Raw genomic sequence first — 14,089 nt, 5'->3', positions numbered from 1 at the left:
AGCCTCATGATTCTTGTCATGGTATTAAGAGCCAATTCTCTAGCGGGCATTTGATCCACACCGATCCAAAGAGTGAGCCAAGTCGCATGACATCCGCATAGTGCGAAAAGACACTTGAGATCAAAAAAAAAAATAATAAGCGAGCTGAAAAAATGAATATTAGACTATAGTGTCTCACATGGAATAAGTGTAAGAATATTGAACCATTAATAAGAATATGTGTAACTTTACTAATTAGATGGAGCCTCGTGATTTTTGTCATATTTATATTATGAAATCTCCACCTTTTGAGTATTTTTTTAGTTTAATACCATTAATCTATTTAATATCCAAGTAAAACAACGACAAGAAAATTAGTAAGAGAATGGATTATATATATCTTCTACTGTTTTGCATAGTTGTCTGTGTTTTTGGACTTGTCAAAACTAGTTCAATGATGACAATAGTAGATGATATACAGTGATGAGTTTTAGTTTGTTTCACACACACATATATATATATATATATATATATATATTATTGTAAAAATCTTGTACAACCCAAACTTAGAAGAAGAAGAAAAAAAAAACTAAGACTCTTTTGCATACAGAAATCACAATAACAATGTATCTAACACTGTTTCAAAAAATTGCTTGTTGTGTGACCTCCTAAACAAGATTAAAAATACATACTCACACATATCTATTTCTTGGTGCTAGGAGCTTTAGCTAGTAAAAACAGGTTAGTTTCTTGAGAACCCTTCAAGAGTTTTTCTGACCAACTTCAATTCCTTGATAACATCAGTAAAGTCCATTCGTTGTCTAGGTGTTTCCACAGAACATGCAACTCCAACTCTTAGGATTGCAGTCAAACACTCCTCTCTTTGCTCCTTTTTGCTGTGAGCCACTTCATCAGAAATATCTATGCTATTTGGTTCCATTTCTCCACTTGCTCCTCCAACCACAAATACTGGATCTAAAACTTCTGATATCTGTCTACTTAGCAATGCCCTCTTAACATAATCATGAAGACTCAATCCATCTTTAAATATTTCATCCGTTGGTCTCTTTCCTGTAAAAATCTCAAGCAAGAGTATTCCATAGCTGTATACATCACCATGTGTTGAAGCCTTACTTCCCATTCCATATTCTGCGCAGTTCAACCAAAATATAAGTGTTAAAAGAAAAAATCTTTGCAACATGTGACTATGTTAACATGTTCTTAGCTTCCATTGGTTAAAAGGGTTGTTTTCTTTTTTACAACTTTAGGCTTTATTGGATTAAAAAGCTATGTTAATTTACCTGGTGCAGCATACCCAATAGTTCCATTCAATACAAATGAACTGGTTTGTTGAGGTTGTGATCTACTTGTGGCTTCTTGAATGAACCTTGCTAACCCAAAATCACCAACATGAGCAGTCATATCACTGTCAAGAAGAATGTTACTTGGCTTTAGATCACAATGAACGATTGGTTGTTGACAGTGGTGATGGAGGTAATCCATAGCAGAGGCCACATCAATGGCTATGTTTAATCTTTGAACAAGACTTAATATCCTCAGTTCACCATCTGCATCATCTTCTCTCGAAAATGATTGCAACCAACTCTCCAGGCTTCCATTAGGCATAAACTCATAGACTAAAGCTTTGAACTCATTGCCTTGAAAATCAGAACTTGAGCAGACTGTCAACAATTTCACAAGATTGCGGTGTCTGATGTTTCTCAAGGCTTCACATTCGGCCATGAAGCTTTTCGAGGCTCCCCGTTCGTGTAGTTGAAGTACCTTCACTGCAACAACTAATTCATTTGGATCAAGAGTTCCCTTATAAACAGAACCAAAGCTACCACTGCCTAATAAATTGGCCGAAGAAAACTCATCAGTTGCTTTGAGGAGGCTTGCATAGGAGACATGTAACAGAAAATCTTTAGTTGATGAAGTTGGTGCAGATGAAGGCACCCTTTTCACCTTCTTTAACCGCAAGAGAATTAGAATTGACATGATCAAAACTGATCCCAGTAGTCCACCAAGCAATGGTATAATCCATTTAAGGCTTTGAGATATATTTTCTTTCTTAGACTTATTAGTAATGCATGCTGGAAAATGCAATTCTGGTATACCTCCACAGAGCTTTTCATTTCCAACTAATGAAATGCCAGTTGCATTTCTGAAAACTCCTCCTGCTGGTACCTGTCCATGGAATTGGTTGAAAGAAAGATTCAAGTTTATAAATGACATGTTCTGAAAGAACTTTGGAATTTCGCCGGACAACTTGTTGCCCGAAAGATCCAAGTCTTGAATTCCTCTCAAGGAGCTCAAAGATGAAGGGATAGTTCCTTCAAAGAAGTTACTCTCCATGTGAAGATGTTCTAATTTTAAACAACTGCCTAGCTCACTAGGAATTTTTCCAGAGAGTTTATTTTCAGAAACATCCAAGTAGCCAAGATTTTTTAAGTTTCCCACTTCAGAAGGCAGGGAACCAGTCAACTGATTTTGAGCTAGATTAAGGGAAACTGTCAAAGAAGAAAGGCTCATAACTTCTTTAGGTATGGAGCCATTAAGATAGTTATGAGAGAGGTCTAACTCCTGCAAATTTGAAAGGTTTCCAAAGCTAGAAGGGATAGGACCTGTTAAGTGATTCTTTTGTAGATGAAGTGAGTATAATTGAGCTATGCTGGCTAGAGATGATAGTATGTAGCCAGAAAATGAATTTTTAGACATATGAAGTTTTCTTAGCATTTTGAGATCACCTATAGCTGATGGAATTTTCCCAGTAAAATTGTTTTTCTCAACAACTAGCTCAGTCAAGTTAACAAGGCTGCCAATCCCTTCTGGGATGTTACCACTCAATTTGTTGCTTCCTAGTCTCAATGTAACAAGAGATGGGATTTTGGATATGGAACTAGGAAATAGCCCTCCAAATTTATTGTCACTTAGGTCAATTATTCCTATGTTTTTGCAGTTAGCCAAAGACTCAAAGAAATTCAAGTCATCAGCTTCACCTGTCCCAAGAGAATTTGAGGCAAGGACCAGCCACCACAGATTAGTTGAGCTACCAAAATCAATAGTAACTTTTCCAGTGAATTTGCTTCCTTCAGTATCCAATTCAACAAGGTTTGAAGCATTGGACAATGATGGTGGGAGTGGTCCACTAAATAAGTTGTGACCAACATTAAAGACTATCAAATTAGGAAGAGTGAAGCCTAAGTCTGAAGGCAAATTCCCTTCTAATTGGTTAAATGGCACACTAAACCTTGTCATAGATGACAGATTGTAAACTGAGGAAGGTATCATACCGGATATTCGGTTCAACCCAAGCCCAAGAAATTCCAAGTTTTTCAACCTTCCAAAGGAGTCTGGTATTTTTCCCTCAAAGTTATTCACTGCAAATGAAAGAGATTTAGTAGAAGAAAGGTTACCTAATGAGTCAGGTAATGGTCCAGAAAGATTGTTGTAGTGAAGATGAACTCTCTCAAGTAGTTGAAATGATCCAAGCTCAACTGGGATTCTTCCACTCAACTTGTTGAAACCCAATCTAAGCTTGAGGAGCTTAGAACAGCCTGAGAGATTTCCTGGGATTGCACCAGAAAACGAGTTGTTGGAAAGCTCCAAATACTTGAGCCTGAACAAACGTCCAATTTCTTGTGGGATTTGATGCTGAAAATGGTTGAGAGTAAGGTCAATAGTTGAAAGGAAGGAGAGATTTCCTATGGAGGGAGAGAGTGAGCCAACCAAGTCATAGGAACTGAGGTTCAAGCTGGTCACTCTTTGATGAAGGCGGCCACAAATGACACCATTCCAGTTGCAGAAATGGACTGAATCATTCCATGATTTCATGACACCAGAAGGATCATCTATTATTTGAGCTTTGATGGCCAGTAAGGCAAGTCTGTCAGTCTCATTTCCATTGGAATAAGTTTTGGCTGCAAAAGAAGATAATGGTGATAATGAAAAGGATAAGATGGTGAGAAGAAAGGTGAGAAGAAATGAGTTATGGTGAGAACTGAAAAGAGCCATGGCTGATAGGTTTAATGAGCTATAGTAGTAGAGATTAAGTATTATGGGCATGTACGTATGCTTAATAAAGGGTATATATAGAGAGAGAAATATAATTATGATAAAAATAATTATTTTATAACATGATATTTTTGCATGTAAATTACCTTACAAGAATATATTTTTCTAATTAAGTTTTAGGTCTCATTTTTTCAATTATATTACAAATAAATACATAATCATCAACTTTTTTTTTCTTGTATGGAATATATAATCATCAACTTAAACTAAAGAATTGAAGTATTTAAAAGATAATAGATTTGTTGACGCGGTTCTTCGGCAACAGGTAATTAAGAGAAGAAGAGAAAGAGATTAGTACTTAAAAGTAGAACCGCCGCAGATATGAAATCTTTGTGAGAAGAACTAGGTGACCCTAAACACGTTTTTTAAGTGGTTCGAAGGTTAAAATCCTTCTACTCCACTAGTCAATATTATTGATCTTTTCTGGGTAATTGGTTTACAAAATATATAGTTCTTACAAGACTATTTTTTCCAACCCCTATCAATTCCCAGGGTCTCCATATTTATAGGAGAAGGCACCTGGAAATTGGTAGGGAGGTCATCCCGTGACCTTACCATTTGTCATATCAAGTCTGTGATATTCATGATTACTTCCTAAACCTGACACACAAGTGTGGTCTAATCAGTATGGAAGGAGATAATGGGCCGCACGGCCCGACCCATCCGTGGGTGTCTGAATACGCACGTTCCTGCGGCGTGTCCGAGAAGTCAGGGGGATATCGGACACGTGATGGCAGGATTATGCACGTTTATCTTGCGTGTTGACCTCCCATAGGGTCAGAGCTTCCTGAGAAGCTCGCTACCGGAGCAATCCATAACCCGAGCTGATCCTTCAGTGGTCGTCGGATGTTGTTCCCAGCTCCTGGAACAACAAGAAGGAGCAGGAAACTCCATCCCCTCGAGCTAGAAAGGGCCCGTCCTGAAGATAAAGCCTCTGGCCTGTGGGAGCCTCGGGCTAAATCATGTTTAGTCCGAGGATCGTCCTGCTAAACAGCCCGTGGGAAATCCAGGGCGTACAAGATTAATATCATTAGTCACACAAAAAATTAATAATAAATCATTTATATAACTAAGCAATAAGGTCTCACCTTATATAAATCATTTATATAAGGTGAGAGAAATAAGGTCTTAAGCTTTTTTTTTATTAATAGGTAATTTTTTATTTAAAAATATGTGTAAATACTAATTTAACTATTTTATATATAAGAATAAATAATATTTTTGTCTCCTGAATTTTTGATACTAGATTGTGCTCTCTAAAATATACGGTCACTTCAAATTTCTCCCTAAACTATTGATATTATCAGATCGTGCTCCCTATTACGATTTGCAAATCGTAACATGGAGTATAATCTAATGGTATCAATAGTTTATGGGAAAATTTTAACAGATCGTATATTTTAGGGGGTATAATCTGATAATATCAAAATTTCAGAGGACAAAAATACTATTTATTCTATATTTAAAGATAAAATTGATCGATAAAATTTTGATCAATATATTGTTGTTGTTACATAATAACATAATATTGATAGGATAAAGATTTAAGAGCTAGAGTTTCTACTCTTTTTTTGTATGGTTTTTTTTAACATATATATAATCAACTTAAACCATTTTGACTGCTTCTAATTAAGTTCAATCCTAATCAAAGTTGGTCAAGAATGGATCTCTTTCGAAGCCCACTTTTTACTTAATCGTTGTTTAAGCAACACTAGCTAGGAAAATCAAATAAAAATATAAAAATTTATGTATACACCCACAATTTATTTTAATTAATATTCCGATCATTCTTAATTTAGTACGTAGAGTTTGAATTCAAATCTTTTCTTTGACAGAACAATGAGTAAATCCCATGACTTGGTAGACCAAGACTTCGAAAATCGAGTGTGATATTAATCTAGTCTATGGAAAAACTATACATTAAAGATTTATTATTATCGAGCCATTAGAACTTAGAAGAGTGCGTAATTGAGTTGAGACACATAAATAAATATAAAGATATATTATGGTATTTCTAAAGATTATGTTGTGATATTTATATAGACGGTCAATGTTTAAGTCTCCTGTATTTGACTATATAAATCCCACCAAAAGATTTTTTGAGCTCAACTATTGGGTTTCTTACAAGAAGTTTTGACTTGTTGATGAGTATTATATTTTATAAATGAAAAAAAAAAGAGTTGTTGACCTGTTGACTTGTAAAGATATGGAATTGCCTAATAAAGCAATTGATGGTTGGTCCTTTACAGGAGAATAGGTAGGTGTGCCCCCACTGCCACTAGGACTAGCTAGTTGGCGAAGAAGTAGTAAAGTCATGCATCGTATAATTTCAAAGAAAACAAATACAAAAATGATCGTATTTATTTCGTTTGATAATAAGTGTGTGGATTAGAAGAAGACTTCACCAAACAAAACACTCTTCCCTCTCTCGAAGTTGCTACTTTCGATCTGTCTCATAGAGGCTCTAGTCATTATCTTACTGAGTTTAGATTCATTAAGTGCATCTCCAAGATATGGTGTGGACTCTTCATCCTCACAATTTTGGTGCAGAGATGAGTGCTACCAACAACTTTTTAGTCGACCTTTGTCTTCAAAAACATATGTGGAGTATTTTTTTTCTTCAATTTTTTGCATGACGGTATTCATTGTAGTTACGACATTATTCTTGTAAATTTTTAAAAAATTTCGAATAGTTTACAATGTTGAATACAGAGTTCCTGATATTCTGGTTTATACCACTCGTGTTCGAAAAAATACAAATTTGTTTTCGACACTGTAATCTACCCGGAATTTTTTAAAAATTTGCTATAAAGATGTCATAATTACAACGAACACTGCCATGAAAATAAATTGGAAACAAAAAATACTCTCATATGTACTTTTGGAGGCAGAGGTTGACCGTAGCACTCCTCTTTATATGGAACTTTTATTTTCACTTTAATCTTTTTATTTATTTATATTGCTTTAAAAAATAAGCTTACATTTTATTCTTCAGCATATTTTATTGAGTACTGATGTAAAGAAAATAAAAAGTAAGGTATATTTTTTACTAATTAGATTTTTATTTTTTTAATGTTTGAAATTTTTTTAATTAATTTAAAAATTTTAGTATTTTTTATTTTCTTAATCTTTTATAAATATTTTTTTACAAAAATTGAAGGTTTTAATTATTTGTTTAAGAAAAAAATTAATAAAACAGGCACAATTTGGTAGTGGTAAAAATTTGAGAGACACAATTACTTATTATTTTATATATGACATTGCCACATTAGCATCAAAATGTCACATCATCATTCTGTTAGTCACCTAGGATGAAATCTAATAGAAATCTTACGTTTGAGTAACATGTATAGTTCAAGAGAAATTTTTAATATCGTAAATTATTCGGGGAGCACGATTTGAATTGGGCTTAATTCGATGGACAAAAATATTATTTATTCATACTAAAAATGATGGAATCTACATTAAATTGTGAAAAGATTACACCAAAATAGTAAACCCTTGGAGATGGTCTAAATCACGTGAAGTCTGTGCAATACCATTTTAGAGTAATAAGATTAAAAAATTCTAAATTTTTTTGTTAAAATTGATATATGTTTTAAATTATATCAAATTCCACACTATTTTTAAATTTAGAACATTAAGTAAATGTTATACTTATTCAAAACTCAATTTTAATGAAATTTATTGTGTATTTATTGAATCTTATTAACTTGGAAAGATTTCACTTCCAAATTTATTTGTGCATTTGAAGATTGAAGAACACAATGCTAAATAATGAACCAAGAATCTCATTTAGCCATTTTTTTATCTCTAAATTTAATATTTGATATCATGTTCATAACTTAATTCTAATTAATGATTCAATTTTCTTAGCTCTTATTATGTTTATCCTTTTGGTTAAATAACAAAAGCATTAATTACTTCTTTAAATAAATTAAGTGATATTTGCCGCGAAAGTACTTAAATTATTGTGTATGTAGCACTTAAGTACTTAAATTATTTTTTTTACAACGAAAGTACCTCTCGTCCTTGTTTTGGTACAATTTAGTGTATCTGTATGTTTCGTCGTTAAGTCTGCCACCATGACGTGAAATTTACTTATAACTTTGGTACTTTCGCCACAAATATCCCTTTAATTAAGTACTTTTACTGCAAATATTTATTTAATTGGGTTTTTTCGCCTATGTGTTACAATCGAACTTGATAGTGAGAATTGACGGTTGTACTAAACTGTACTAAAATAAGAACGGAAGGTACTTTCTCTGCTAAAAAAATAACTTAAATACTTAAGTGTTACTAGGTACTTTCACCGTAAATATTCATAAAAAAAAATAAAAGAGGATTGGTTCATATTTCTCCTATAGTTTTAACCAAGAAGCACTGGTACTATAGTCTATACTTAGTGTGAATGAAAATTGTTTCTTAAAGAAACAAAACAGCTTTTGATGACTTTGGGGAACAATGGACATTCTTATCAACTACGAGATCTAGAACGCGTTTCAAAGAAGAAAACAAAATCAAGTTTATATTTCAAAAAGAAAAAAATACCTTTATTAATAATAATTAAAATAAATTGTTTTCGTGCCCTATGTCTAACCAATGAATTAGACCACATCATTTAATATATTTAAATAACAATAATAAAATTGAAAAAATAATTTAATAATTACTAATTTTAAATGATTTGTTAAACATTTATTGGTTAGCACGGATTGAGACACCAAAATTGAAAGGATCTTTTGCTTCCAATAAGGAGGTCGATCTCTAACAAAATAACTCAATTTTTACATATGTTATTAGATATTTTCTAATTTTATAGTAAACTAATAGACGCAAAAATAATTATATTGGATTTTTTCAAATATGTAGTGTAGATTAGTTTTTTTTGTCAACTACAAATAAACAAATGAAACTTAAAGAAAATAAGAATCAAACAAAGAATTTTATGTAGTTTAGGCTATTAATTAGCCAGACTATAAATTAGTTGTATTAAGGAAGAACTTGCAAAACTCAAGCTATTTAGAGAGTTAAGCACCATTTTTGCATGTACTAAAGTTTAGATTCTTTTACAAGTGATACCTTAATCCTATTTATAGGCGGTTGAAGGAGTTAAGCTCATTAATGGGAGCTAATTACAATAACATACCATTAATAGGATCATATTACACGTAAATTAAGGTTTCTTTCCCATAAGTTAGGCTCCTAGGGCCCATTTGCTTGTCAATAGGCCCACTATGAGGTTTATAAGCTCACGACCTTATTGAAAAAGGTGAATTAGTGTATAGTCGGGGGAGTAATTGCACGTATCCCCATGTTTAGACAGTGTCTTGGGACATCTCCTATTTCGCTTATACGGAACCGACAGCACAATCTTTGCAGCCACTAAAAGTATTAGGCACGTGTCTATGGTCCTGAATGTCTCTTTGACTGACACCTGGAGGGAGAATTTTCCTTTTGTGAAGGGAGGTCCTTGGGGTTTGCTGGGTTGATCGCAACTCGAGGAGCTTTACTGGATCAATGTAGCCACTTGAGGTTACTTCTTGTTTGGGGTCTTTGGGAGATAGATCTGTTGTCAAACATCCGAGCATGTTCTTTGGTCATGATAAAATGACACTTCAACATATCAGGTTCTAAGTCTTGAGGAGGACTCAACAGCACTATCTACTGAGATCATGTTGTCGTAAGAAGAAAACACGGACAACATATGGAAACAAAATAACAACCATTTCAAAATATATGAGATTTTAACAAAATAAATAATCACATCTTGTCATCCTTTTCTTCCATACTTTTCAATTTAATCCAACTCAATCTCATTGTTCCTCCTTCTATGTCACCTCAAATAAATAAATAGAAAATGCAAGTTTTAGCTTTGAGTCAACAAGATTAATCTACATTTTCGATCAGTTTTATGTTACCCAATAACATAATTAGCCTAAATTCAAGAAATGATAATCACTAATCTTATCATCCTTTTCTTCCATATTTTCTAGCTAAATCTATCTCGTTCTCATTGTCTCGATGAAGATGGAGTTCAATGGTTTTCAACGAATTTTGGTGGTTTTCTATAACTTTTAATGGATTTCGATGGTATTTTGAATATTTTCCCAATGCTAGCTCTAAATACTCATTTTCAATTGTTTTTAAATATTTCAGATGGATTTCAATAGCAATGAAATACAAATAACATTCATACAACAAAAGTATCCAACATATATCGAAAATATTGAATTTGAGTGAATATGATGAATAAAAGCATAAAAATGCATCAAGATTTTATCGAAAATCGATAATGTTGCATAGTCGTCCAAACTTATGGTTTTTTTTTTAGATTTTAACAAAATCACACAAATAATAAACATAAAAATTTACTCATAACTTATCGAAGTGTGAAGGGTATTTTTGTCCCAAACTGGATTATAAGCATATTTTTCGAATTTTGTAAAAAGGAAGCATATTTTTTCAATTTATATCCTTAGTACGCATGAGGATATTTGCAACATAAAAATTCAATATTTGTCAAGTGTTGCACTTATATGTAACGCCCTGGTTAGCCCAAGACTGTTACACTATGTACTTTAAATAGTGTTTAACTCGCTAAATGAGTCATTAGGTTGTAAATGTGCATCTAGGTGTTATTAACATGCCATGGTGAAAATATCGGTCCAAACGGAATGGATATATTTTATTAAAAACATTAAACTGTACATCGGATTCCATAAAAGTGTTTACAAAGTTATTTACAATCCAAAATGGTCATTACAGTATAAAAGTTACAACTCGCCAACCTAAGCGGCAAAAATAGGGTTAAACCCTAGTTCTCCTGAGAAACACCTTGGTCGTGGTGGTCAAGCGGCCGCATTTGTACACATCACCACCTAAGCTTTCTACTCAAGTTTGGGTGAGATTTTCTTTCCTTTTACCTGCACCACATAACACCCGTGAACCAAGGCTCAACAAGAAAACTTATTACTGCATGTATACAAATAATATTAAATGATTTTGGGGCTTACAACCCTAATCAGATGGTGACTAATAAGCCTTTCTATGGTAGATGACTAATAAGTCTCTTTGAATAGATGACTAATAAGTCTCTCTGGATAGATTACTAATAAGTCTCTCTGGGGCCATATGCCCTAAGCCATGTGACGTTTCAGTCACCTGAGCCTTTTTGGCCCTGGCTCTGAGTAACTAGCCTTAGACTAGCCAAGCGCTTTAGTTTTCTTCGACCAATAGGTCGGTTAAGCATTTAATGCTCATGTTGATTAGATCGAATCATTTCAGCCCTTGTTAAACACGCTAATGCTGCTCTTGACTCATAAGTCAATACCATACGACCAGCGCTCAGTACTATTGCCGATCATGACTGATAAGTCAGAGCTTCGCGACCAGTACTAAACACCATTGTCGTTTCTGACTAATAAGTCAGTGCCATTCACAGGTAAGCAAAGCTATCAGGCATTTACAATGCAATCAATGTCCATGTATAGAGCACTCAACATGTCTCATCAATAACCATGCATGTCACATACTTGGTGCAGTTTTCTTACCACTGGTTCGAGCGTGAAATAATAAAAGAACGACCCTTGAGAACGATCTGTCCTTAGGCCCCTTAGTGGTCACCTAATCATAACCAAATATGAAATCCCATCATTAAAATAAATAATAAAAAGGTTCATGTTCTCAAACCCCGCTCCCGGGACCTCGAATCCTACTAAAACAGTTAGTAGATTCAATCCTGAGCCAAGAGAATCGAAAACTCGCGCTTAAAACTCGCTAAAACCCATACTGGCACAAAAGGGACAGGCGGGTCGCGACCTGCTCCCAAGGGCCATGGCGCGCCCCCAAGACAGAGAGCCCCCTATCTGAGGTGCCAGGGGCGGGCCACGACTTGCCCCCGTGGGTTGCGACACACCTACTAGACAGAACCTAGGGGAGGCTCTGGGATGCATTCTGTTGACCACGATTTTGGCCAACGACGAGTAGGCGTCAAAATTACAATAAACCTTCAAGAGAAAAATACGACACAGATAATTTTATAGTGGTTCAGCCCCAATTTATTGGTAATAGCATAATCCACTTGGAGTTATAATATATATCCTACACTTAAGATCAGATGAACTAGAGCCAACTGAGTTTCTTAAGTGTAAGTAGAAAAATACATAGTTTCTCTCTCTAAACTCTCTTAGAAAATGCCCCAAGAATACCCCAAGTAACAGTCCCAAAATCTCCAAACTAGAGAGTTTTTTCTCAGTCCAAAAAGATCCCCCCCCCCCCCCCCCCCTAAAATGATGCCATGAGCCATTTATTTATAGGCTCATGTATCGTACATCAGATATTCCCTTTGATCGGGTCCTTTCTGTTACTCTCACAATATTTAATTAATAATAACATTTAAAATACAACAATATGCGACTTCTTTGGGATAAACTGAGAGATTCTCGCGTAGGTACGCCTAATTCCAACCGAAGCCATTACTAGAACTTCGCTTGCATAATGATGATCTGTCTAGTCAGCCAACTTTACTCCTTGAAGAAAGACCGGTCGGCCAAATACTTCACTGGTCGGCCAAACACCTAACTGGTCGGCCAAGCACTCCACCAGTCGGCCACGCACTCCACCGGTCGGCCAAATACCTCACCGGTGGGCCATGCACTCCACTGGTCTAACATGACACATCTCTGGTCTAACATGACACTTCTCTGGTCTAGCATGGCACATCTCTGATCTAACATGGCACATCTCTGGTCTAGCATGACACTTGACTGGTCAGTCAAAAATCTTCACCGGTCGGACAGAAATTCTATCAGATCGGTCAGATCACTTTATCACAACTCCTAAGAGCCAACACATTTATTGACTATTAATGTACCATTTACTGACCATGCATTCCCACTTGTCACTTCTGATTGCCACGTCATCGAACTGAAATTTTGGGGATAACATTTGCCCCCAAGTTTATTATATGATTTACTCGTATGATAAACTTTTCCTCTAGCAAAATGTTTTCGTGGTCATCCCAAAGCTTCCATCCAGTCAGTAACCTTCACTTTTGTAGTAAACCCACGACTTAAGTTTTCTGTCCGTAAAAACGGTAGTTATCAGTTTCCTATTTCCATTGCTTTTTTCGGGCTCACGGGTATAGGATAATCATTGATGTTATCTTGAAGTTTGTTGAACCCTTGAAATTCAACTTTTTGATCTTGTTTGCATAGTTCAAAATCAAGAAAATAGGTTCCCCTTTTAGCCCATCAAACCCATAACCTTGGCCACTCCTAGCCGATCGGACTATTCGGATGCATGCCCTTGCTCCTCGGATGCCCAGCTATTCGGACACCCAGCCCTTCGGGTGCGCATCTCCTCGGATGGCTAACTCTTCGGACGCGCATCCCCTAGGCGTCCCCCTCAAGCCACTCGGACACGCGGTTCCTCCAACCGCTCGGCCATGCACCCCAACTGCTCGGGCGTGCACCCCAACTGCTCGGGCGTGTATCTCCTCGGATGCGCATCCCCTCGGATGCACACACGCCAACCTCAGCCGCTCGTACGCAGCCCACACCCGCTCAGACGCAGCCCCAGCTGGTCGGACAAGCCCACACCCGCTTGGACGCAGCCCCAGTAGCTCGGACACAGCCCACATCCGATCGGACGCAGCCCTAGCTGCTCGGACACAGCCACACCCGTTCGGACGCAACCTCGGCTGCTTGGACACCAGCCTTCGGATGTGTGCGCAGGCCTGCTCGGACACACTTGGCATCCACTCGGTCATCACCCAACCGATCGGGCATATGGCATAGTCATTTAAGCACATGCTTAAAACTTATCCCTCCAAAGACCATCAAAACACCTTGTTCGAATCTCTCAAAAGTATTTTGAGAGATTGATTTCTCTCAATCAATCTTAGGAAAAATTGACTTCTCTTCTCAAAGACATTTTTTCACTATGTAGTATTTACTTTGCATGCATTTGTTCGTGTTTGTTTGATTCACTCCAGGGACTCATCGTTGTTAGTCATGCTCAACAACAGAGTTTC

At 35.9% G+C, this 14,089-nt stretch overlaps 1 protein-coding gene across 1 annotated transcript; it reads right to left on the bottom strand.

The window, feature by feature from the left end:
* Nucleotides 1-505: 505 nt before the first annotated feature.
* Nucleotides 506-4,004, bottom strand: LOC133801121 (probable LRR receptor-like serine/threonine-protein kinase At3g47570). The gene is made up of 2 exons (XM_062239270.1): nt 1,281-4,004; nt 506-1,128 (listed from the first exon to the last, which is right to left on the bottom strand). Exons 1-2 carry the CDS (start codon nt 3,991-3,993, stop codon nt 722-724), a joined length of 3,120 nt encoding a protein of 1,039 aa, XP_062095254.1. The 5' UTR covers nt 3,994-4,004; the 3' UTR covers nt 506-721.
* Nucleotides 4,005-14,089: the final 10,085 nt, after the last annotated feature.

This window comes from Humulus lupulus, chromosome 9, assembly GCF_963169125.1.
Source record: "Humulus lupulus chromosome 9, drHumLupu1.1, whole genome shotgun sequence".
In the NCBI taxonomy this organism is placed as follows: domain Eukaryota; kingdom Viridiplantae; phylum Streptophyta; class Magnoliopsida; order Rosales; family Cannabaceae; genus Humulus; species Humulus lupulus.
Note: the sequence above shows the minus strand (reverse complement) of the source record. Positions and strands in the feature narration are given on the sequence as shown.

What these genes read in the sequence shown, in the direction of transcription:
- LOC133801121 (XM_062239270.1), bottom strand. Translation starts at nt 3,993, where the DNA reads ATGGCTCTTTTCAGTTCTCACCATAACTCATTTCTTCTCACCTTTCTT. An exon ending in TATTGGGTATGCTGCACCAG is followed by an intron (nt 1,129 to 1,280) that starts GTAAATTAACAT and finishes TGAACTGCGCAG; the next exon opens with AATATGGAATGGGAAGTAAG.